The sequence below is a fragment of the Equus przewalskii genome, chromosome 7 (assembly GCF_037783145.1).
Source record: "Equus przewalskii isolate Varuska chromosome 7, EquPr2, whole genome shotgun sequence".
Taxonomy (NCBI): domain Eukaryota; kingdom Metazoa; phylum Chordata; class Mammalia; order Perissodactyla; family Equidae; genus Equus; species Equus przewalskii.
Window position 1 is genome coordinate 64,310,020 of NC_091837.1, and position 27,684 is coordinate 64,337,703.

At 37.9% G+C, this 27,684-nt stretch overlaps 1 protein-coding gene across 2 annotated transcripts in view; it reads right to left on the reverse strand.

Moving 5' to 3' along the window:
- The window catches only part of RIT2 (Ras like without CAAX 2), a 346,858-nt gene extending 331,841 nt beyond the window's left edge, over positions 1 to 15,017 (reverse strand). For both annotated transcript variants that reach the window (XM_070627577.1, XM_070627578.1), the window contains exon 1: positions 14,547 to 15,017. In XM_070627577.1, the coding sequence (XP_070483678.1) occupies positions 14,547 to 14,649 (103 nt within the window). In that variant the 5' untranslated portion in view covers positions 14,650 to 15,017. The remainder of the gene's footprint in view (positions 1 to 14,546) is intronic.
- Positions 15,018 to 27,684: the final 12,667 nt, after the last annotated feature.

A 27,684-nucleotide genomic window follows, 5' to 3' on the forward strand; every position in this document is an offset into this window, starting at 1 on the left:
AGAATAAGAGGAAAAGGAAGTCATCTCAGCATTGGAAAAATTGCCTTGGACAAAATGTAGAAAAGAGTCTTCAGCCTGAATAGGAGTGAATAGTGTTTTTGGAAAGACATAACAATGACAGTAAAAATAGAGATGACATTAACAACAAGAGTAGCTAGCACTTATATGAAAGTGCCAGGTACTGTTCTGAACACTTTACTCTCATTAATTCACTGGAAGCCTATTCATTAACTGATTGTAAGACCATTGTATTATCAACCCATTTGACAGTGAAGGACAGTGAGATTCAGAGATGCTGAGTAATGTGCCCAAGATGACACGACCACTAAGTGAATGAACCAGGTTTTGAATGCTAGTCGCAGGATCTCAAAACTGTGCTCTTAAGCGCATTCTATACAAAACAAACCCAGCCTTGGATGAGTGAACAGTCATGTGAGTATTGGTGATAAAAGAGAGAAACAGGAAGGTGACATCTGGGCTGTGCACATCGGGGGGAACCTTCATGCTATTGGCATATGACTGTGACAAGAAAGCACCGAGTAAGGACAGGAGGGGATGGAGTTGTCTGCTTTTCTATTTTGATTCTACATAAATTACACAAGACAAATTTACAGGAGAAAGATAAGCAGGAAGTGAACACCAGCAAGGTCAGCTTTAAAGCTTCCGTAATTGTAATTTCCCAATTATTTGTCCCTCTTTATCATTACGCCAGAGTTTTCTGAAGATAGGTTGGGAGCTAATTCAATGCTGTGTTTCTAGTACCCAGAACAATGGCTAGAAAGCAAGAACTCAGTACATCTAAGCTGCTTATTAAATGAATGAATGGTTTGATTCAAAACCTCCTTAATAGAGAGAGATTTCCAAGTTTACTGTGATCTATAAATAGCTTTCATTTACTCTCTTTCCTTTAGAATGTGTAAATTTGCATTTTTGTCTTATACCAATTAATGTTCCCCTTTCTTATTCACTTCAAGTATGGGCCTTTTTATTAATATAAAGAAGAAGAAGCATTTCAAACATTTATCAAACACCTACTATAAGTATGACTGCTTTATTTGGATTTAATCTTTCCATCAGACCTACAGTATTAGTTCTGTTTGAAAAGGTCTTGAACCCAACTGGAATGTAAGCAGCTAGTGATCATAAAATGTGTCTCTGTCTTGTTGCTTTGCAATGTAAAGAGCTATGTACACTTTCTTTTGCTAGATAAGATTAAAAGAATACGCTTCTGGGTTTTTTAGTGTTGAGAACTTTACATAGAACAATCCCATTTCAGTCAATGGCAAAACTATCCTTCCAGTTGCTTGGGCCAACAACCTTCTCCTATCAATCATTAAATGCTTTTGGTATTTGTTCCAAAATATATCCAGAATCTTATCACTTCTCATCTGCACTGCTACCACCCTGAATCTTACAATCCACTGGCAAGAGTGGTATTATTATCTATAATTTAGAAATGAAGAAACTGAGGCTTCCCGGTATTTCAAATCCCAGCAGGACACTCATGGTGGACAGGTTTCAGTGGAGCTGCCAGACTAAGACAGACTAGGAAGAAGGACCTGGTCAACAACTTCTGAAAACATTGGCCATGAAAATCCTACAAATAGTTGCAAAGAATTGTCTGATACAGCTCTGGAAGATGAGAGAATGGTGCAAAAGACTAGGCAGGGTTTCACCGTACTATACACAAGGTCACTAGCTATCAGAATCCATTTGACTGCACTAACAACAACAAATATGTATACAATGGAATATTACTCAACCATAAATAAGGAGGAATTCTACCATTTGCAACAACATGGATGGACCTTGATAGAGAAAGACAAATACTGTATGATCTCATTTATGTATGTAATCTGAAAGAAGCGTTGAGAATAAATTCTAGGGGGCAATGTAGAGGCACGGAGACAAGTTAGGGCAATAATGCAGATACAGGCAAAAGAGGATGGTAGCTGGACCAGGGTGGTAATAGTTGAGTTTTGAGAAATGGAGACCGCTGTATATATGTAAAAGACCAAGTCAAAAGGATTTACTTATGAATTGGATGTGGAAGCATGAGAGAGTGAGAGGAACAATGGATCAGGCCAAGGTTTGGGACCTGAGTAACTGGAAGGATGGAGGTATTATCAACTGATAGGAGGGAAGTTCCTCCTGTAGGTGAAACAAGTTTGGGAAGAAGATCAATAGTTTAGTTTTCAGCATTTTTGTTTGAAATTTTTATTAGCTATTTAAATGGAGATGCCAAGTAGAGAGTTGAACATATGACAAGAGTTTAGGAAGGAAGTCTGGACTGGAGATACAATATTTTAAAACTTCATAAATCTTTTCTTTTGTGAAATTTAGCATATGTTAAGGAGATGCACAAAATAAAATTTTACAATTTTAAAGTTTATCACAAAGTGAATACTCATGCTACCCTCACCCGTACTAAAATGAGAACATTTCTTGAACTCCAGAATCCCCCCATGCCCTTGCCAATCACTGCCTCCTCCCTCCCTCAGCAGGGCACTAATATCCCAATTTTATAGTTATTTCTTCTTTTGTTCTCTGTATATATTTTTATATATATATGTATCCATGAGTATGTAATTTATATAATATGTAATGTATATATGTATACATGTATGTATATGTACATACCAAATATATATGTATATATACATATATTACATTAAGTCAATTCTAACACAATTGATTTATTCACTCTTATACTGATGAGCATTTAGACATTTACTTTGGATATTAGGAATAATGCTGACATGAACACTCTGGCTATGCCTCTTGGTTCATTCATATGTAAATTTCTGTTGGGTGTATATAGCTAGGAGTAGAATTGCCAGATCATATAGTCAACTTACTCATTTCTTCAACTTAATACCTAGTGCCAAATCATTTTTCATGGTGATTGTATAATATATACTTCTATTAAATCCTATTCCACATTTGGTATTGTTAGTCTCTTTAATTTTAGCCATTTTAGTGATGTGTCATTGTGGTTTTAATCTAGATGTAAATTTAATTTAATTTAATCTAAAGATATATAAACACAGCTAAGGATATAATCTAGGAAATTAAAGATGAATTGAGGCCCAAGGAATGAGCCTCGGTCCTCCAACATTAAGAGATCAGGAAGATGAGGAAAAGCCAGCAAAGTCACCTGCCTTGTGAGTGGCAGAACTGAATTTCAATATACTTCTATCCATCTTCGAAGTCCACGTTGTTTCAAAGATGCTGGGCTGCCTCAGAATTACACTCAAGGAAAATGCAAATAAGCTCAGAGAGGTGGATAATTTGTGTGCTTGTCACAGCAGAGTATTCAATGTAAAAATGTTTTCCATTTCCTTTTCTGTGATGAAGTAAGTGGAAGACATATTTTTTAAGGGCAGAAAAATATTAAAGGCTTTTGTGAAGTGGGTCTAAAGAGACGGTGAAAGCTGATATTAGATTTCTTAAGCTCTTTCATTATAACCAAGCAAGTAGAAAGGAGTGAGTATGTTAGCAAAAGGGGAAAAAAGCAGAAAGGAAAGCTCTTAACACTGGCAAAGAAGGTTTTGTGGCTTTTTTTTTTGTTTGACAGCAGCAACAATTTTGCCTATGAAATGGATCCTGCCTTCTTGATTTTAGAGTATCCTGAAATCAGGGAGAAGCTGTGACGTCTTGATTACAGTCTGGTCTTGTGATTGTCTACCGTCTCAGGGTTTCCTTTCCTTTCATTTTAGAATGGAGATTGTCAAAATTAAATCATGGCCCAGGATGGTTTTCACCCTTAAAGGAAAAATACATGGAAGCTTGTGGTTGCTTCAGAGTTCAGAGTTGCAATCATCATCTAACTCAGTTTCTCTCAGTGTTAACCAAGAAACATTTGTTCATTGAGATGTTCATAAGCATTTTGGACTCAAAAATACAGGAGTGAACAAAGTTCTACAGGCTTATTTACTAAGGTTTCCCCAGAACATTTCACAAAATACTTTTCTTTCCCCCACTATGGGAAACCTTATTTTTCAGGAGCAGCTCACAGTTCTGGTGTCCAGTGGGAAATCCTTTGAGAAATAAAAGATGAGTTATTTTCAGTATCTTCTGTGTATTTTGTTGCCAGCTGTCTCTGTCCTTTGGCTTTCAATGAACATGCACTGCTCCTGACTCTACAGTATCTGCCTGACATGCAATTCCTTCTCATAACGCAGCATTTGCATCATACTTGTTCTTGCCTCTCTGCCAGGTTTTGGTCCCCAAACTTACTTTGGCCTCCTTGTGTTACTGAGCATCCTAAACATAGGGTGGGTTCATTCATCTTCAAATCTATTGTCACCAAAGACCATGTATGCTGGCTACAGTCTAGTTTCCTTCTTAGCCACAAACTACCAGGTGCTCACATACTTGTCACGTTTCTGTTGGTGCCCGTTTCTCTCTACATATGGTTCTTTATATCATAAAATTTTAGAATATTGCTTAGTTTTATTTCATTACATATGTCTGGCGTCTTACTCTCTGCATTTTCTCAAAGATGAAAGAAGAAAATTAAATTTATAAATATTTTTGAGAATTTACTGCCATAGTTTCATGGGGGAGAAAAGACAATATAAAATCTTTTTCCTATCCTGCAGGAATTTGCAGTCAAGATGGGGAGATCAAATATAAAAAGGGTTACAAGTTAAATAAAAATGCGAGATTTAAGTAACATTTTAAGACCACAAACCAGATGCTGGAAGAACCTGTGTAATTGTGAGCAGTTATTAAGTGAATAATAGGAGGAATTTTAAGTGTAAGAGGAACTATGTCAGACTGGAGTAGACTGGGAAGACATTAAGGAACAGGAAACACTTCTGCATGTGGAAGGATGGATAAAACTGGATAAACTGAGAGAAAGGAGAGAGTTTATGTTGGGTAATTATATGGATAATACAGAGGAGAAGTCTCAAGAATTTGGAGGGACTAAAAGTAGAATAATTTGTCTAGAAGACAGAAACAAAGCTAGAAGGATAGTTCCAGTAGTTACGGGCCTTTTTAGGTCAGGGCATAGCTCACACTGAGAGAGGGGGAGAGAGAGCCAGAGAGATAAACACTGGCATAGAGAGAGAGTCCAACAAATCATATCATATCAAGGCCCACAGAGAATAACATTTCTGCAGCACCTCAGCCTTTGCAACCTCCGTTCTGAATCTTCCCATTTGTATTTCATCTGATGCCATTGCCACGGTGTTCTTGACTTTCCAGTTCAATCTCTCACTGACCCCTCCTGACTCCTGATATTTGTCTCTGTTCCCTGGCCCCCAAATTTCTGCCCTCTCTGGCTTGACTCCTCTGTGCCATCCAACACAAAAGTGCTTCCTGTCTGACTAGCTTCGGGGATGCCTCCTTGATGACTAGTTGACAGTGCCACACATCTCAGATGTCACGAATTCTACGGGCTTTGGATGTCAGACCTTTGGCAATGGGTGAGCCACTGAAGACATTTGAGCAGGAGAAGAAAGAAGCAAAATGGAATCTCAAGACACTCGGCCTGACAGTAGTGTAAAGAGCAGAAAGTGGTGGGATGTGGTGGGTTAGAAACTATAGGAAGGGCTCAATTAGCTAAAATCTTTACAATTTCAAATAGCAGTTGTGCCTTTGTGCTTCTCAATAAGGAGTCTGATTTCTTCCGCTTAAAAAAATCTACACATGTGCTGCTTATTATTAGCTTTTCCTGCAGCCATTAAATTTGACTCTTTCCATTTAAACGTAGCTACTGTGGAGAACAAAGTAAACATCTTATTATTCAAAATTTATGAAAACAACACATATATTGGGGAAATTAATTTCAGTCCAGATTCATGCACAGGCATGCTCTGTTATAAACCACAGTCCCTCTAAGGAGGCCCTTTGCAGCTGTTGTAGCAGGCCAGGCGACTGTCCTTTAAGTCCTCATTGCTTTCTCTATCAGGCAGTGCTGTGTGTGTGTGTGTGATGGGTCAATTAGGATGAATAAAGGGATTGTTTACTAGGATAACTAGCAAGCCACTGTTATTATTGTCACTGAAATTACCACTCAAGAGATTAAAGCTGAAACCAATCAATATAACGATATAGAGAGCAAGAGTAGGCATAGAGCAGGTGGATATACAATACCATGTTTACAAAATTCAACCCAAACTGTATTTTCCTAGAACCCATCTAAAAGACCTTCTGCCATCACCCTCCCTTACCCTACTGATGTAAACTGCCATGGGTGAAGGTATGGAAGAGAAGAAGGAGGAAAGGAAGAAGGGAGGGAGGAACGACAGCAGGCAATAGATTTAATGAGGATGTAATATCTTGGGCACTGTAATTCACAGTTTTTATTTAGTATTTTCTAATATCATCTATCCAGCGACTCTGTAAGCTAATTTTAACTAACGTAATTTTTAACACGAGGCAAATGGAGACTCAAAGAGCTTACGTGACTTGTGCAAGGTCAAATACTGTTAACGACAAATAATTAAAAACAAAGTTATCCATTTATGTTACAAGCTTTATTTAGCGATTATTTTGTGCCAGGTTTTGTTATAAATACTCTACAAGTATGAGTCACTGCAGAGTTATTGTTGTTATCCCTGTTCTACAGATAAGAAAACGCAAGTCTGGATATCCTAGGATGTCCAAGCCTCTAGTTCACATTATTCTTTCATCATTTCTATGCTGAGGCCTCGTCCTGCAGATCACGGCAGATCTAGAACATAGGATGCTGAGTGGCATAGTGGATGGTGGTTAAGAGCCTGGGATCTGGGGGTGGCTAAGACTTGCACAGACATGACAGGTCTAGGTTCCTGAGCGAATTACTCACCCTCTTCAACCCTCACTTTTCTTGTTTGTAAATTAGGGACAATTGCCATGCCTATGCCACAGAGTTTTATGAGGATTCAATAAAATAATATACATAAAGCACTTAGAACAGGGACAGATGTATGTGAGACTCAAAAAATGTGGACTCTTATTTTGCTTTCATTGGGGGAAGCAATTGAAAGAGTAATAGTGTAGACAAAATAAAAACATTCCTCCTTGTGAGTGTCCACAGATTGATGCACACATACAGTGACATCTTTCTTTCTCATTTTAAAGCGTATTAAGAGGAACTACGGAGTAATAAAATATCTAAGGTTTTCTTATCCATTCAATAGGTAACTACCGAAACAACACCTTCCCTATATGAGCAGTCTACTGAACCAAGCCCTCCTCGCATGACCACAATGTATCTAACTAGTTAAAGATCCTTGTTTAGTGTTTCACTGTCAGACCACAAATTTTCTATACAATCTCATTCCAGTTCAATTAATGATTTTTTCCTGGGATTCCTCTTACTCCCCTCCCAATGCAACATCCCCAGAAAAGCCACTTTCCTCAGCAAACTGCAGCATACTCCACCCTTCATGCATACTCTAGGGAGAATCGGGCACATAGTGCTCTCCCTCCAGTACAATTGGCAGTGGCAGGATGCTGAAGCACCTCTGAGTGTGGAGATCAGAACAGGTTATATTCTGATGCTAATGCTATGGTATTAGTTGGAGCAGGGTTATGGCAGACAGAAAGGGCAGAAGAGATTACCTGGCACAGTTGCCAGTAATGCCGCTTAACTGGTGCCTGCTGACAAACCGGAAGAGCAGATGGCACCTTAGGTGATGGTCATCAGAAAGCTGACATTTATGAGCAAAGCGTGAGTGATTGAGTTGAGATCATTGATGGGCTTTGCAAATAACAGCCAAATTCAGTGATGAGAGTCTCTTTCATGCACGTAAGCAATGCAGAGGACTGCCATCCATCAGTGCATACAGTCACAATTCCACCACACTGGAAAGACACACACACTCAAAAACAGTCACCATGAGCGGCCTAAACTCCAGTTAGGAGAGGAAGATTTTATACTGGTTTATGGGAGGCAGTATGATCTAATGGAAAAATCCATGATCCAGGAACTCAGGAGGCTTTTTGTCCCAATGCTACAGCTGAGCAGCTGAGCAACCTATGGTAGGTCCTCTTACTTCCTCATCCACGGTTTGCTTTGCTTTCAAAAATACCATGTGTACAACTCTATCTTTGCATGTACTCCATTGCATTAGAATTCTCTGTTTACACATCCTCTTTATCCAACTAGACAGGGCAGCTGTTGTATCTAATTCTTGGTAATAGTTCAGGGCCTTTCAGAGGTCTAGGCATGCACACATACCTACAAACACACACCAAATCCTCTATTCTCATTAATAAATAGACAGGGAAGGTATTTTCCATTTGTGACCTATAGTCCCTATCAATTACTCTGTAATAGACACACAAACACACACACAGGGACAGAGGGAGAGAGGACATTCTCCCGATGATGTATCAGCACCTAATAGACTTCAAAAATCCACCTGATGTATTTAATACCTTGTTTACTTTCTTCATTAGCATAATTCCAGGTTTTAATAATTTCTTATCATTACTGGGTTACTTGATTTTCTCAAGTTGAGAGGATTGTCATCACTTCCCTATGTGGTCAAGGCTCCTAGGTGTCCCTGAATGGACCAAAATGTATTATGTCTTTGGCACCCACATGTTGAAATGTTTGGTCAGAACTTCCCATGCTACCCTCTACCTGACCTAATAAGAGTAACACTCCTGTTGTTTGTACAACATTAAAATTTGTCAAGTATTTTGGTGTACATGATTTTGTCTGATGTCTAAAATATATCTATGAAGATTCAGCTAAAGTTAGATCTCAGGGTGATTGTACCATCTCCTCAAGAAATAAAATAAAAACTCTTAGGGTGGGAAAACAAAAATAGTATAACCATTGAACTTAGATATATATGTGTAGGTACCCTGGGTTCATCATTTAATATCTCTGTGTCTCTGGGCATATTACTTTTTTCTGGGGGCCTCGGTTTTCTCATCTATAAAACTCAGACACTGATGCCTATCTCATAAGATGAAGGTGAGGAGTAAATGGAGGCCAGGTGAGTGGGATAGACCACTGGCCACTGGGACACCAGAGCGAATGTGTAAATGTAAGGAGCCCAGCAGCATGTGGGTAGTCAGGGACCAATACAAGTTCATTCACCTCCAACCTTTCTCTGATAAAGACATAGAGCTGTATTAACTCTTTTTTATCAATTTAAAATCTATAGAGTGCTTATAATCTTGGAAATATTGTCAGTCAACGCATTTTACCTGAATTACACTTCCAATCATTCCTTGAGCAAGTAGATAGCAATTTACTTTTCCACTGAGCTTTACTTGGACCTCGCTCACTGACAGTCTTGCAGTGAGTGGTGATCTGCAGCATAATGAGGGTAGTGACAATTAAGGGTGAGAGCAGAAGACCCCTGAGTCTGGAAATCTTTTCAGTTTTCCCTTGTTTACTTTTTCTTTTGCCTTTGCAATTCAAAGGATTCAAATAACACATGCTTATGATGTGACAATTCTTCCATTTCATCAGATCCAAAGCCCTGTTAATGAGGTAAAACATGGAGCCTCAGGGACCTGAACAATGCCCTTGGCGATTCGCCTTATTTAATTCATCAGATAAAGGCTCGATTCTCTACCTGCTTATACCAGATCACTGATGTTGAAGGAATTGGTTTTGCACTGCTTTCTGTTTACCTCAGAAAATACTGTTGTTGCTTTATTTTATAAAATCCTGCTACACAAAACTCAGTGTATAAAAGAGATAAATTGCAGAGAAGAGAAGGGGGTGGGGCAGAGTAAGACTGCTTATTTTACAGACGAGCTTTCCCTTTACAAAAAGGGAAATCCATTGTGAAATGGATGCATTCTAATAAATTCTGAATTCCCTAACACTTTTTATGTTTTCAGCTTATTTGTTTTCTTTTGTTTTAGTTTTCACAGTTTCCTACGATAGGTTTTAAGCAAATCTCAGGAAAGATTTTTCCAACTGCCCCTGCCCCAAAGACAGAGTTATCAAGATCCCTTCATGAAAAATGATAAGCCTCACATTCCCTTTTGTCTTTGCGTGCCCTGTTCCCTCTAAACTCTCCTCCTCTCCAACCCCGGCTCCCCCTATACTTTCCCTCCTCAACCGCAAGAAATCCTCCTCATCCTTTAACACACAATTCAAATATCATCTCTCCTGTGATGCCTTCTTAACTTTCACATGTGATTTCAGCCACCCCTTACGCTGAGCTTCCACAGCTCTTATGACAGAGGCTGCTATAAAGTTATCAGTCTGTAGTACTCGTTATATTTCCCCCATGAGATGGTGAGCTCCTAGAGGGCAAAGGTCACGTCTGGAATGGGAGTTAGGAAAAACAGCCTCTCCCTTCCCAATGACTTGCATAATATTTCATACATATTTCACACAACGACATGTCACCAAGATAATTCCAAGATGTGTCCTAGGGACTGGAGAAGAACATGGAGATCTCATCAGATATTTAGATACTTTCTCTACTTTTCTCATGAAATATGATGGAAAAACAACCTAGAGTTCGAAAGCTTGAGTTTCTTTCCAAATTCTTACTTACTTCTGAGTACTCTTGGATAAATCTCTTAACATTTCTGTGCTTTAGATGCCTCATCTGAACAGAGGGAATAGATGACCCACTCGTCTCCCTAAATTAGTTTATCCTCAAATAAGGTCACAAAACCGAATAGGTAAAATGCATTTTGGAAAGTAAGATATTATTATTATTGGATAAGATCTGCTGAATAATTTGAGTCTGCCCTGGAAGAACCAGATGTGAAAACAGGGAAAGCAGGCAGACACGAATCATGCTCTGTCCTTGAGAAACAGCCCTTTTATATCAAACTACAAAGATATGCAAAGGTCAATATTTAAAATAGTTAGGATTGTTTAGACTCCATGAAACTCTTAAACTATAGCTTTGAGATTTTGATTTTTTCTCTTTTTTTGAGAGAGGGGAAGGGATGGTAGGCAGTGGAACACAGAGAGATAGAAGGCTAAGAATGTGCCCAAGTTACATGAAATTCATTGAATAATGAGTCCAATTTTTACTTAGCTTACCCTGTGTACAAATTTGGGTGTGGTGGAAAAACGGCTCAAAAGGGGTCAGGAGGGCTGCATTCTAGCTGTGACTCTGCCCCTACTGTATGCATGGATTTGGCAAGCCCCTTCAACTCTCGGGGCCTCAGTTTCCACATCTTTCAAATAGAGTGGGGACTATTTCTTATTTATCCTGTTTTCTCAGCACTTATAGCATTCTTGGTTAATATTAGGTGTAGTGTTTAATTATATAAATACAACATAAACATATGGTTTTACTTATACAGAATATAAGTATTATGTATAATGTTTAATTATATTGATTTAAAGATTAAAAAGGAATAGATGTATAAATGAGGGTGTTAGTCTAGATGGTTTAGATCTCTTCGAAATATAACATTCAGGAAGTAGTGAATGCATTACCAACAGCCCTGTTTTCTTCTTAATAGTAAGTGGTGGAACTCTGTTCTTCTTCCCCAGGGTGTTAAACATAATGTAATGGAGTTAGATAAAACTTCACAGAACTCTATAAATTAATAACTCCTTGACCAGCCACAAATTGTTTCCCTAGGGCCTCAATTTTCCCATCTGTCAAATGGTGACACCTAATCAGGTTTTAGTGAGGATGAAAATAACCATGAAAACCATGTAACCTATATCTTCCACACAGTGGGTGCTTCATAAATGTTCACTTCCTTCTTGTTTCCCTCTATAGCAACTACTACAGGGCCCGTGCATAGTGTATGCCCAATAACTTGATTGATTACTTGTGGTTTGAAGTTTCTCACACACAGTACATTTATTCACCTCATTTTTTAAATCTTACGGGAATTTCTGCTCCAGTAAATTAGTTTATCCTTTGCAAATCCTTTCAAAATCTCCTATTCATAAAAGTGTGTCTTAGTAAAATATGGAGAGAAAAAAAAAACCCTAATTTCTCAGTAAGCATAAAATCTCCAAGATTTTGTTCATTTAAAAATTATGGTCCCAGTAAATTGAGTTTCTCATTCATGTCCAAGGCTGACTCAGAACGGACCCAGAATAGGAAACAGATGATAGCTTGATCCATCTTCTTTAGTGTCTTCAGAACAGCAGACTTCTTGAAATCCCTTCATACAACCCACTATAATTGGCTTATACAATCTTTTCTCATAAGCACTGAAATTGTGGGTAGAAAAGTAAATTGCACCTCTATTGATCCAGATCTTCGACAATACAAAAAGTGGCTTTTTAATTTTTAAAAAACATTTTAGTTCATTTGAAAGCAAACATTTCAACCTTCAAAAGAAGGTTAATATGGAGAATCAGTGCTTGAATATTTACATACTGATAACACCAAATGAATCACAGGGGCAAAGTCCACGTGTAAGAAGTGATTCTATGGCTCTGATTCCAAAGACTTAGCCATAAGGAAGGCATTTTCCAGGCCTGGAATAATACTATGAACTATATTCTCTCTGAAGTAACAGCCGAGTAAGCTGTTTATAAAATCAGTGCAACTGAACTATTTACCCTTTTTTATTCTTAACCATCTCTGAGGTGAGCTGGTTACTCGTGTCTTTATCGCACTGGGAAAGTTTTGCTCAAGAATTTACTTATGAACTGGCTTCTTTTGTATAACATGCGGGTGAGACCAACCCACACCATTCTGCTGACCATAATGTGATGTTGAAAATTTCTAGCCTTTAGAATGGTGACAATGATGAGTCAGTACTAATAATACACGGAGGAAATCAAAATCATAGACAAAATATCACCTCTAGGATAAGTATATTACAAAAAGATGCTCCTATCCCACACGTCTTCTCTCCAAGTTCCATTTCAATGGATTAAATGGTTACAAACTAGTCACTCTATTCCCACATCCCCCAAGCTCTTAGTGAAACAAGAAAATACCAAGCCAGTGAACAAAGGTAATACATGGGCACATTATGGGACTGTTGCAGGATCTCTCCGACTTCACAAGCTGCTGGTGGCATTTCTGTGAATGAATTAGTCTCTGCCTTTTTCTTAGATTTGTTTCTCTTTCTTCTATTTTATTCTCACATTGTTCTTCCTCATTGTGTCTGAATGACTATATTCTTTCAAAACTTAGTCTTATTTTATATGGATTGTTTTCTCTTTTTCCTTCCTCCATCCCTGCCTCTCTAATCCTCACCTATTTTGATTCTTTCCCCTTCAACCATTACATTAAAAAAAAAAAAAGGAAAGCTGTTAGAAAAATCCTCATTCATACACAGTTGTGAAGTTTTTCACTTCACGTTTCCTTTCTAGAAGAGATGACTAATTTTTCTCACTTTGACAAGCATTTAGTGATTGACCACATCCAGGTCCACCTATTTCTTTTCTTTGTATAGTAATCCCTTGTGGGTTTGTTTTTGAGGGGGGCGGTGTTGGGGATGTTCAATTTCGTGTCTTTTGCTATTTTCTAACCTCTTCACCTTTGCTGTTTTCTAAAGTCGCACTCTTTTTTCTTCTTTCTTTACTGATCAACTTCCTTATCACTTGTGGACCCACTACTAATGTTATCAGCTTTTTTTTGGGGGGGGGGGATTCTTGTATCAAGAATGTTGGCCTCAACGTTGAATCTTTTTGTCAAGCAATAAAAATATTGAGTATTTTTGCTACTTTTCATCCACGCTAACTCTACCATTTCTTCTGTCTCTTGGCATCCCCAAAGATGTATCCTTCATGGGGGTCTTCTTTTATTTATATAAAAAGTTATATTTACCTGTTTATTTTCTGGCGATATCCATAATCCCAAGGTATCCAACATTTGTTCAGCCTCAAACACTACCTCATACCTATTTCTTTAATGTTATATTTGTCCTTTTCAGCCCCTGGAGAAACCCAACAACTGACAACTTCTGTTTTTTTATATATCAAGACAAATTAGCCAGTCTTTTCCTTCGTTAGCATCCCAGATTCCTTTATTCTTGTGTCTTTCTCTTTGAATTCAGTTAACCACAAAATTTGGTTTGAACATCCTGCACAGGTCCCACAATGCACACCATTCCTTAAATCCCTGTCACTTTCAAAACCCAACTTTCCTCTTGGCATTTCAAGCCCACGCATGCTATGTCAGATCACAGACAAGGAAAAGGAGACAGGAAGTCCCTAATCAAAGGAACAAACACAACAATCAGCACTGATAATCCTGCATGTGTGTCTGTGTTTGTATATGTGTGTTTCATTGAATATTCATAGCACTTCTGTCTTTGAGAACAGGAGCACATTTTTTTCTCATACCATGGCTATTTCATAAATATCATCTTATTATTTTTTAAAAAGATACATAAATTAAGATCAAACATCAAACGGCAGGAAATCAAAGGAAAAAAATCATCCTCTTCAAGTTCTTTATATCATCATTGGCCATCTCTCCATTCTCCTGATTCATCAGCAGCCCTTTAACAGTCCTTATACTTTTAAACATCCTGCCAGATACTTGGTGTTTAACTGCTACAGCCAGCTAACCCCTGAAAGCATCAGCATAATTATTATTATTATTATTATTATTATTTATTATTATTCACTATATAGAGTTGCCTCTACAGAGGTCCCTCCTTCCCCAGCATTTGATATTAAAACTTACCGCTTTTACCAACTCCCCCTGCTCCCAGCATTACCACCTTGTACTCTCTGGACCCGCCTGATGCGCTGCTGGGGGAGCAGCTGGCTTCGTTTTCTACCTCCATCTTACCCGAGGGACCGGAGGAGAAAAAAGAAGGAAAAAGTCGCCCGTGTCAGGTGCTTGCTCAGATATTAAGCAACTCTAAAACTGTGTCAAAAGAAAGGTTTAGTACGAGGTAAGAACCATCAGCGTCGAGCTGGCTGCTGGTCCTCTGCTCCAGCGGGTCTCATAGCAACCACTTCAATTGCTTCCAATAAAAATCTGGCTTTTACATCCCCCCCTCCTTCCGATCCTTCACTCTTTCACGTCTCCCACGATTTCTCTCGCGCTCTCTCTCTGTCTCTCTGTCTGTCTCTCTCTCTGTTTTTCTTCCCCCTTCCCTCCTCTGTTTCTCCATTTCCCTTCCTCACTCTCTGTCTCTCTCCTTTCTCTGTCCTGCCCCCTGCACAGTCACAGCTGTTAGAGGCACACATATTTGGCCACCTTCCAGGCTGAGCTGCTAGAATGAACTGAATCTGAGACTTAGTAGAAGATGCTATGTCTCACAGGCTGACTTCTGTAGCTACAGCTTCAAAGACACTATTTTCTTTTAATCAGAGTCAATTAATTAAGAAAGATGTCTGTTGCTTATCTGCTTGCTTTTTATCACCATCTTCTTGCACAGTTCTCATTCCGGGAAAACGGATGTTACCAATTTAGAAGAAAAAACAAAACAGTAACTCAGGGCTCTTAAGGATGGGTCTTTAGTGTTATTGAAATAAAAGCTGGCTAGCAGGCATTGTGTCAGCTCATTTGACAGTTGCAGTTCTAACATAAGGAGGTATTTGAATTAGGTCATTGTCGTGTTTGGACATGGCTCATCCTTGTTTACTCTGGGTTATTAGGAACAACCTAAAACACAAGGATCCTGTCCAACATGAAAGACATACATGCTAAATATTTTTGCGGACAATTATGGTAGCATAAAAGATCACAGAAGATTATTTTTCAAATGTCCAAACTCCTACCTCTTATTTAAATTCTTTAAAAGCTTTGGGGTCTTTGCTTTTCTGTGGAAAGTTTCGAAATGATAGAGGTCTTAGGATGCTTTCAATAATCCCTACTTATCATTGTTAGACCCTGTCCTTCAAACAGGGTGATGAGGACATGCTGTGTGTTTATTGTCTATTTTCGGAATGTGAAATTGGATTATGATTAGATGCAGTCAAGTGTTTGGTGGACATAGGCTTGTCTTTCAATCGAGATTTTAAGCTCCTCTAGGAAAGGAACTAGATTTAATCAGTTCCTTATGACTCTATAGTCTATGATGAAGTTTTGGGCACAGAGTAGGTACTCAATATATTCTTGCTGGTAATTGGAGAGGTGGTATAAAGTCGTAGTCTGGAGTCTGATTGCTTGAGTTCAGTGGGCTCAGCCTCTTACTAGCTGTGTGACCTTGGGTAAATTACTTTACCTCTCTGTGCCTCAGTTTCTTCATCAATGAAATGGCTTGTTAAACCTCTACTTTATTAACTCAGTAAGGAATTTAATGTTTATACCGTGCTTAGTACAAGGCCTGGCAAATTATAAGCACTATATCAGTGTATGGCATTATGATTACTTTATTATTATTTTTAATTAATGATGCTCCCAACCCACCGTTTATAAGCACTCATTGAAAAAGAAAATCATCTCATCAAGTGTTTATTGGCCAACTGTATATCGTCTTTGCTGAAATATATGTTCAAAACTTTTGTCTATTTTTGTATCAAGTGTTTTGTTTTCTTATTATTGAGTTTTGATAGCTCTTTACATATTCTGGGTGTAAGTCTTTTATCAGATATGTGTTCTGTAAATATTCTCCCTTAGTTTGTGGCTTTTCTTAACAGTATTTTTCAAAGAACAGGAGTTTTAAATTTTCATAGAGTTCAATTTGTGTTTTTATGGGTAATCTTTCAGGTTTTAAATAATACCTTGTCCAATGATTCTATTCTTGATTCTCTTTTCATCTTTTTTACCAGTTCATTGCAACTTTACCCATTGTCATGGCTCTGCTTCTCACCTTTCTGTGGCTAACTGCCAAGTTTGTACCACTAGATCCAATTTTCCCTCTGAGCTTCAAACATGAATCCGTCTCCTGGATACTCCCAACTGGATACCCTGCTTGTATCTTAACCTCAGTATGTCCAAAAAGACATCACTCTTATCAAGGTCAGCACTGTTCTCTATCTTTGTAGGGAGCATTGCCATCTTCCAATCCTAGCTTTAGTTCAGTGTCTTCTTATATGATGGCAACAGTTCCATAACTTACCCTCCCTGAGTACACCTGCCCTGCTCTTTCCCCTTTCACATGGCTCAATTCATCCTGGACCATGATGTTGGGAAAGCCACCTAAAATGTCCACCTGACTGACCTTATTGTACACATATTCATAAATCAAACACCTACATAATGCAATCCAATAGCTTAGAATGGCACATAGGGATACAAAATATTTATTCCAGTCTCATGTCCTACACTCGATAGAATAGAGTCAGGCAAAGTGAGCTACTTGCCTGTCCTCCAAAACACTGTCATTTCCATAACTGGATCTGATAAGGAACTATAGCTGTATTGTAATTATCCTCTAATTGATTCATTGAAACTTTATTCCTCAACGAAAAGAGATATGTAAACAATAGCATTTAGCTTCAAGGTCTTTCTGGTTTTTGTTTCTACTTCTGGTGCAAAATTCTTATGACCTTAAACAAATCACTTACCCCTCTAGCTATCTGTCCTGCCATCTGTTACTCTGTTTTCCATGTCAGCCATTCTGATTTGGTGGTAAAGAGCAGGAATTGTCATGCCAGCTGTGTCCTTGGTGCTCTTCTTTATCTGGCACTCTTATTTTAATATCGGTTCAAAGAAAGGAGTACATGGAAATGTCCTTTAACAGAAAATAAATGAACGGCTTGCCAAATATCAGTGGGCACTGTGAGAGGGAAATTTAACGAGTGAATTGGCTTTATTCTCAATGGTTAATTTGTCTGTCCATGTTCCTCAAATGAGAGTCAGTGGAATTTTTCCCTATTTACATAGAAGATGAAAAACAAGAGGTGCAGGCAGACTTTCCTAGCTATAAAGCCCTCCTTATCTACCTCTTCTTTGAAATTCTAAGGCACTCCACACTAGCCCCTTCCCCTGAGTTACTAAGGGACACAAAACCTCCTGATTGATAATGGTTTGATTTTTGAGCATTCTAATGCTATTGATTTTCAGTTTTAGCAAGTGAACTTTGCAAATTAGCAGGCCTTGTGCCTTGACCAGTGTACCCAAGAGTCTGAGAGATGTGTGTGTGTGTGTGTGTGTGTGTGTGTGCATGTCAGACAGAGAGGGGGAGAGGGAGAGAGAGAAAGGTATCTTGCGAGTGAATAAATGATGTTTGAAATGGAATCTTTAAGTAACCAAAATCATTGCGTGGCAGATGGCTTTGCTCTCAAGAAAACTATTCAATAATTGACGTTTGCATTCACTTCCTCTAAACTACCCTGGCACTTGCCATCCTTTTTGAATGTCACGTGGTTCCCTTTGAGTGCTCATCTCCATCAAATGAAGACCCAGGTGTTCCATGTTCATTCAAAGCCACTCAACTCTCCCAGCAAGGTCCAAGTACACTCCACCTCATCTCTGTCACTTGCTGCTCTCCTTTCTAGTCCTTCTTAGAGGACGTAAGGGGAAACTAATTTAACAAGCAATTCCTTCAAAAGGAATGTATTAACTTTATTTATACGGATATTTTTCTAAGCTCCTTTAGGAACTGCTAAGGCACCCAGTCTCTGTGAGCGACATCCTACTTCACTGTAGGGGGAAGTTTAGCACATCCAGAGTTCTTTTCTTACCTCTCCAGTCATGACAGGCAGAGCTCCTGAGGATTTTCTGTGAGAAGCCACTATTCCCTTTATTAGAGCATTTATGATATTTATTACAATGATTTATTTACATTCTAGTCCACTTTACTCAAAAGCAGTGACCCTGCCAGATTCATTTTTATCTCTCCAGAATTTAGTACAGTGCCTGGCATGTGCTGGACGACAAAGACATTTTTGTTAAATGAGGGAATTAATTGCACCAAGTGGGTGACTGTCTACTGCCACTATTCATGAAATTAACCTTTCAAAGTGTATTATTTACTATTTATACCCTAATGAAAAGATAAATCATGGAGAGAAGAAACAGTTAGCAACTTGTTGATAAGCTCCGGGTAAATTAATGTTTGGCGTGCGTGTTTTCACCATGAAATGTAAGACGATTGTAAATGAGAAGAGAGCACAGCTGTTCAAGACAAAAAAGAAACTGGAAACAGCAAAGCCAAGGGATTAACAGAAAAGAGATCATTTTGCAAGTGGGAGGCCTCCTCATAAGCATATTCAGTAAAACTCACAGGAGGTGCTAATATTTCTAGTTGTGGTAGGATTCAACTTTATTCTTGAGGCTTATTAAAGTTACAATTTCCAGAAAGAGGGATCTACATGTGATCTATCTACTCTACATTCATTCATTTATTCACTCAACACAAATGCACTCATTAAATATGGATTAACTTGCTCACTCTCAAAATCATTCATTCAACTGTGTTACGGTTTTTAGAAAGACAAAGGAAAACACAACATAGTCCATGAGTTCGAAGCGGCTATATCCTCATGTGGTAGAAGGATATCTGCATACCAGTATCTGGAATAAACCAGAATGTGGCAGGTAACTGAATAGATGAATGGGAAGAGTCTGACAGGAACACGGGAAAGGAGAAACTGATTCCAAAGAGGAAGGCAAGGTGGGGTGTCAAGGAAAGGGGTCTCCTCGGGCTAGAGTTAAAGCAGGACTTCAAATGGAAGAAATTACAAAAGATAGGTGTATTCACAGTTTAGAGAATAGGGTGTTTCATGAACTGCAAGTTAATAATTTATGGTTGATGCATAAGAACATAGGAACATAGTCCAAAAGTTGGATTATAGATGAATAATGGAGAGCTTTAAATTATAGTATACTGAGTTTGGATTTCTTTTCTTCATTTTTTGTATTTTTATTTTTTACCTTTATCTTTAAGCAAAGCACAGTGCCCGCTTTGAAGTACAATAGGCAGAAACACAAGCTTCTGATTACAGGAAAATCAAAATGTGGCTCAAATTACTTTTCTTTCATTGAGCCTTTGTGGCTTTCCAAAATTCCCATAATTTGTAGCTAAACTAAATTTCTATATATTTATTATTGTTATAGTCACCAATTTGACACTTAGCATTTTACAGTTTACTTAATTGTAATCCGCTTGAGAAAGGAGCTGCTGTTCCATTCTTATTTATATATCCCATGGTTCTGGGCCCAAGTCTTGACATATCAGAAAGAATCAATAAAAAAAAACTAAGATTTTTTTTGACAAGTATGTTTCATAATAAAATCTGATATGGTACTACTGAGTGCAATTTTTACTATTCAATCATCAAAATTGACTTTCACTTTGTAAAAGCAAAATATGAGGCCAAGGCCATTTAAAGACATGGACAAGATAATGGAGTGACTATTGAAACCATATGATAATAAAACTTTTTTGTATACTGGTAAATTTCAGAGAAATATACAAATTTTCTATCTGCGTTTTATTTTCCAGAGTTTTCAATTGTCTTTTACTTGCATATGTCTACGGTACAATTATAATCAATGTAGGTAGTAATGATGACTCTGAGGCTGTGTGAGATCCTGTAATATAATGTCCAAGAAATATTTCATTTTATTCAGTATACTTTTGATACAATCAACTTTTTATGATTTTACCTTAAAATAGATGCTATGAATTAATTATCAATTTGAATAGTTGAATAATGAGAATATATTATTGTGTTCAAATTCTGGATAAATAAGAGGCTACCATAACTACATTAATGCACAAAATGGCATTACATCAGACTAAATAGGTAATCAAACTTTGTAATATTGTACTTGGATAATTTTATATTCCATTGCAAATGCCACCACACAGCCTTGCTATTAACATTAAGATAATAGTTTTCTAGTGCTTAAAAATTGAGATATTATTATAATTCTATTACGATTTAGTTGTGAGACTGCCTCAGCTTCCCTGAGAGATAAGAAATTAGAATTGGGGTGGTGCCTTGGAAATACTTAGTATAACCTTCCATCTGGGGAAGAGATCTCATAATCACAGATTATTTCTCTATTCTTTGAATACTGAGTATCAAAGAATCCATTACTTTACATAGTAACCCCCTATGACCACCTAAGGTGGTGGAAAGACAGCCAGATTTGGAGTAAGAGAGGCCTCATTATTGATCTGATCTCTTCTGCTGACTTATTAAAAGTATGGAAATGGACAAATCTTTTCATCTCTCAGAGCATTACTTTCTCATCTGCAAAACAGAAAATTAATATACTTGTTTTTTTGGGGTTCGAGGGAGATGATATAGTTCTTTGCCCAGGAACACTCATTAATGGTATAAAATAAAATATTAGAAAGTTCACGCATTTATCAAGCACCATCCAACAAACAGAGAAATGGGTCTGAGGGTCTTGGTCATTTTAGTCCCACACAAAGTGAACACTGAGTTGAAGCAGCGAAAGGTCAGTGGGAGAGGTACAGTTTGTACAAAATTATGGAAGAAAGGGCATTTAATGCTTGGGGAATATTGCTTTGCCCAGTATGAACTATGTGTAGGAGTGTGGTAGAAGAGAAATCAGGAAAGACAGTTTGGAAGTCAACTGATGGCTGTCTTTTTTTTGCAATTCTGAGAAGTTTGGACTTACCCAGCAGGTGATGTGAAGACGGGTGGTATTTAAGCAGAGATAGAATATGAACAAGTGTGTGATTTACAAAACTTGCAAAGCTCTCTCGAGAGGTCACGTGGAGAGTGGATTACAATGAGGATAATCTAGGGGTCAGTGAAATGGTTGGGTGGCTTTCAGTCGTCCAGCAGAGAGTAAACAATAATCTGAACTAGATGAGTGAGGTACATGGCTGAGGAACTGAGAAAGGGGAATGTGACCCAGATGGCACTACCAGAGAAAAGTTGGCAGGTGTTAGTGTTCCGAAGGTGTTTGGGAATAAGGAATGGGCAGGAACCGAAGGCCGCTGAGGTTTTTTGCTTGGATCACTGGTTACACTAGGTGGGTAACAGTACCATTGCTTGAGAAACAGAATGAAGAAAGAGTGGGCAGGAGTACACTAAAGGAGAGAGATGTGAATAATGAGTAAGTTTGAGGTGCTTTGGAATATCTAGTTAGATACGTAAGGAAAGCAGTTTCAAACCACAAGTTTGGAGATCAGGGGAGAGGTGAGGCTTAGAGATATGGATTATGGATTATGAAATCTTCAGTTTATTAGTGGTAAATGAAAACACAGCAGGAAGTGAGATTCTTTATGAAGTGCTTGCTAGAAAGAGGAGAGAACAAAGGATGCCATTATAGATGGAGTATAATCAACCAAGATATTTGTAGAGTTTTCTGAGAAAGGTACTTTGATAAGAATTTTTTTGTGCATTTTCCTATTGATTCTGCAAATAATCCTATGAGGCTTATATCCATATTATTAAGAAGATAAAGAAGAAATATACAGATACTTAGGAAAGCTACCAGAAGAATAGAATCTAAGCAAGGGAAATCTTCGTGAAGCAAGAATTGGCCAAAGCTTTCAAATGCTTCATATTGGTAATGTAAGAATAAAAGTGACAATATGTCGTTCCATTTGGGAAGTGAGAGCTCATTAGTGAACAAAGCACTCTTGGTAGAAAAGTGAGAATGGAAATCAGATAATAAGAGATGGAGGTGAGTAGTTAAGCATGGGCATACGTACTTTTCATTTCAAAAATCTTGTAGTGACAGAAAAGAGTGTGATAAGACCAAATATTGCCCTTGTTGAAAATATGACTTGAAGTGATTATAGAATTGATGGGAAATGCTTTTTAGTATATAGTGGGCACAATATTCATATGTAGCAATTATTGTTCTTCTATTATACATATTTAAAAATAACTTGTCAAAGATCCTACAGGTAGGGAACAGGAAATATCAACACTTGGTCTTAATTTTGACAGTAAACATTGTCAAAAAAATAATACACATTTCTTTGCTACTCGTGTAAGTTTTTTAAACTATATTTTACCACAAGTCTGTGATAGATCTTGACTTTTGTGTGTTAGTTATATTGCTGGGTTTTGCTTTTGGCTAAAAATGTTCTCTTATAACCTATTGTAAACTATCCCTCACTTAGCTCAACACAATCATTCTTGTCCTATTATCTTTTGTGACTGTAAAAAATTTGCTTTGTTTATTTTGTTACCTTGATGATATTTATAGATCATGTCAGAGAGAGCCTCCCTTGGAGACTTCTCTTTTGTAGACTGTATAAATTTAGTCCCTTATGTCTCAACTCATGTCTTGTCCTCTAATCCTGGGATATATTTTGTTGACCTTCTGTTTTTTTTTTTTCAACTAACCTCTATAGCTTGTCAGTATTGCAAAGAGAAATCATGGTGGAAAGCTAATGGTTTGAACTGACATCTAGCAAAGAGCAAAGATATAGCTTCTCCTATATTCTAACTAAAATGCTTATGAAGATGTAGCAAATAGACAAGCAATGACACTGAAGACAAAGCCAAGGAAAAACAAAGCTAACTAGACAAAAAAAATATCACTGACATTTCTGGACTTGGTTGATGAAATCAACCAATCTGTTGTCCCAAAACTTACTAAGGAGAAGTGTGAAACTTATGCACATTCTGCACCCTCCCCTGGCTTAGAGACGAGGGTTGGCACCAAATGTGAAACTGGACATGGATCATTCCAATTTCTATATGTTAATTTTTGAGATGGTCAGAAGCCTGCTTAACCATTACCTTTTTAAAAAAAAATCTATTCATTATTGCAACTCATAGAAAATGGCAGTAGATCAGTACATGAAAGGGGCATGGATAGTTAAGTATTGTAAACTAGAAGATTAGTCTCAACAAAACCAGAGAAATGATGGCCCTAGGAGGAAGACATGTTAGATATTATGGATTATCTAAATACTGCTATTATAGGAAGCAAATAGTAATGACCAATCTGTCTGGTCAAACGGGCTCAGCCAGATCCATGCATTTGAGGATGAATAACAAGAAAGGGAGTTTCTGAAAAGTGCTGGTGGTATAAGAAAAAAGAAAACATCACAATCACAAAGAGGAAAATCAGACCTCTGAAAATCTTAAAATTCTATAATTTTTGTTCCAAAGGAAAACTTACAAATTCTTCAGAATATGCCAGAATATGGCCTCTATAGAAAAGTAGAAAGCTATAAAAAGAGAAGAGTCTCTCTATAAAAGTAGAACACTATATAAAGAGAAGAATCTCAGATTAAAGTACAGTAGGGGGAGATACAATGTGATGATCATAAAGTAATGCATGGTACTTTAGTACCAGGACTGCAACATAGTAGGTTCTCATCAAACATCAGCTCCTATATGCATTTACAATAGACTGATTAAAAAATAATAAGAAGTACTATTGAAAAATGCAACAAAACTTCTGTTTCAATAGTGGAGTTTAAACCTAAACTGAAGATGGTAAAATCATATTGGACATTATTAAAACTTGAATCAGTGGAGTGGAGGAAAAACTTAGGAACTCCTCCCAGGATGCAGAGGAAAAGAAAGTTGATGATAATGATGAAAGAAATGATAGAGCTGGAGGACACTGAACTTTCACCTAACTCATTTTTCTTCTCCTACTCTTCTCAGAGAAGTGGAGGGTGAATACACTGTGCATATCATTAGATATGATGCAAAGCTCCAGTTAAACCACAAAGTCAGAAGCCAGTTGCTGCAGAAGCAGGTATAGGGTAGGTAGGAAGTAGAATTTTTTCTTGTCTTAACTGTTATGAGTATTACTTAGGGAAGAAATATAAGAAACAGCGTCTTAGAAAGAAATCAAGCCAGAGGCCAAAAGAGGCTACTCTGAGGAAGGAGCCCAACATCACACCAATAATGTGGAAACAAAGAAATTCCAGAACAAACAGAATCCAAATCAGACACTGGGAGAGCTACCCAGGAGAAATTTCCTCAACTGATAAATCCTTGCTTAATTAGGTGTCTTCACATGTTTTATGGGAGATAGCTTTTCCAGGAGCCAACTTTGCTTGGAAAGGATCTGATTTCCAGGAAATATAAATTATTTATATAAATCCAAGTAATTAATTCATGTGTCAATCAGGTTTTGAGCCTACATGAGAGGCCTTATTGTGTTAGTGAGAATAGTTCATTCAGATGCCTAGGAAAGAATGTGTTGATCTAATAAAGACGGATGGCAAGCAAGAAACCTAAAAAATGAAATGGGAGTCAGTGGAGAAAGAGTTACCAGGGCCTCAGCCCATGTAGATTGTGTCAGATCATGAGGCTCTGCCTGTGTTGGGGAGAGTTCTAGGAAACATCAGAGCCCACCGCTCCCTTAAGCACTTGGATCGTATTAATTCTGTGCCCATTGAACAAAATTCTGGTTGAGATTTGCCCTTCCAGGAAGATAATCGGAATCCTGAACTTCAAGACAGACTTTCTCAGTCACCTGGACCCATGTCCCCATCTTGGCAACACCCTCCCCAGGATGTTGGGAATGCAACACTCCAGATTTGCATTCATCCAGCTTGGGCTTGATACTTCAGAGACCTGGAGCTCTGCATGAGCTAACTCAGTATTTTACCATTGTGATTACTGCAAAGAATTATTTATATTGAGCTGACGTCTTTCTCTTGTTATCTTCTCTGATCTTAGTTCTACCTTCAGAAGTGAGATGGAGGGGCCAGCCCTGTGGCCGAGTGATTAAGCTCCTGCGCTCCGCGTAGGAGGCCCAGGGTTTTGCTGGTTTGGATCCTCGACATGGACCTAGCACTGCCCATCAAGCTATGCAGAGGCAGCGTCCCACATAATAGAACTAGAAGGTCTACGACTAGAATACATAACTGTGCACTGGGGGGCTTTGGGGACAAGAAGAAGAAGAAAAAAAGAAGTGAGATGGAAATAGTCTAGTCCCACTTTGATGAGAGAGCCCTTTGCATCCTTTAACAGAATTATTTTATTTCCTTTTGTTCTTTCTAAGCACAACACCACTAGTTTCCAAAACACTTTTGTGACATGGATAAAGACTTTTCAGTACCATAGTCACCCGTAAATAAAAGTCCTCTTCTAAATTTTTCCTATTCCTATATCTTAGAAAACTCATACACTATCTGTTTGTCTACGCAGATAACTAATCTAAACACGGTCCTCCTTACAGTAAGACTGGAGAAACTGATAAAAGTCACCTGCAGTCATAGTATTCAACAAACATCCCACACTGTTCTATGTGGCCCCAAATCCCAACTGCAGTAATTCTTGGGTTTAATTGCTGCTTTACATACACATGGGCTCAGCCTCCATATTTTCCCAAACGTAGATTTGTGCTTGGATGCAGAAATGCCTCCACCAACTTCCTGGACAGCAGAAGCCATGAAATATTCACTCGCTGTGCATTTCTCCTTGCTTGCTGATGCACTTCGTGCATCTCATAAACACCTCAAAATAGACCAGGAATGTAAAGTGTAGTGGATTTGGGTGGTTAATCTCAATCTCCAATGGGAGAAGACAGACAGTGGCAACTCTAAGGAAATAGCATGGACTAAATGTTAGGCAAATTAAAAACTAAGACAAAATCCTTATTGAGAATGGTAGGTATTGATTAATTGTGAGTCTAAGTACACATGTTAAGCCTCTTAAAGCATCAGAAATGCTGCTGAGGTATTATTGGGTATTGCAGAAGAAAGATCAGGATACGTTTAAAAGAATCACTGTTCACCAAGAATTACAGCCTTCAATTCTCTGCAGACTCTGAACAGAATGAGGCTGGCTAAGGACAGAGGCAGAAATATTATTAGATACCTGTTCGATGCTTCAAACAGAGAGTAAGAGTCTCCCAACCGAAAACCCAGCAGGGCAATCTATAGACAGTAGAACTAGGAAACTTAGATTTTCAAAAAAGAGAAGGATCAGTAGAAAATAACACATCTAAGTCCTTCTTAGCCTGAACAAGTTTAACAGAAATCGTCTTATGAACCACTTTGAAGATTCTACAACTAATGAAAAAGAGTCGTAGAGCTGCCAGGGGTGCTGAGAGTTTGTCCCAGCAAAATTTGCCTCCTAATTAGGGACCCCCACAGACAGTCCTGCTGTGTCTGCTTGAATCTCTTCAGTGACAGACAGCAAACTCAGTCTTCAGCACAAATCCAAGGCGCCAGTGATGGCTCAGTTAGGGACCCAGCACCAGAAAACAAGATTTAATTCTTAGCTCTGCATTTACTGCAAGGATGAAGTCCTATGCTTTAAAATTTCCATTATATATATATATACGCACATATATATTAAAACATTTTAAAAATCATAAAATAAGAATAATATCTACCATAGACTATAAGAAGATAGCTGAGGGTTGTTTATTCCAAAATACAAAACAAACATATAGTATATGGTTCTTTCGTTATTAATTTTTTCAAGACTACAATGTATTGAAGTAAAAATAGTTTCTTTGTAATCTCTTCGCATTTGCTTTAGTTTTACTGTGCGCAGCATCAGAATGCAAATATAATCCTTCTCAAAAGTAAATGTTCAAATGTTTGGAGGTAGTTATTTTTCACCAGCGTAGATTTGTCTTTTGGAGGCAAGTACCCTACGTTACCAGAAGGGTTTCTCTTGCCAGACACACACATTGTTACACTATTCACCTTCCTCTGTGCATATCATATCTGGTTTCTCAGTGTTACAATGGTGGACATAACACTTCCAGTATCACTGAGTGCTCCTGGATAGTGAGATGATTCAGAACCAGGATTCTATGCTTTTACTTAGGCATCTTTAGCTTAGATAGCTGTGCTTTTTAAAAAAATAATTTTTTGTTTAATTTTTGCATATGGATATTCATTCAAATCCTGCTTTTACTGTTTACTTTATGACTGTTACTTATTTCACTAAATGGATCGTCAAACTTTTAAGAGTAAAGATTACTCCTCTGAAACTAATGGCACCTGGCATAGTTCTAGGCTCAGAGTAGGTCCTCAAAGAGATAACAAGTTAAATTG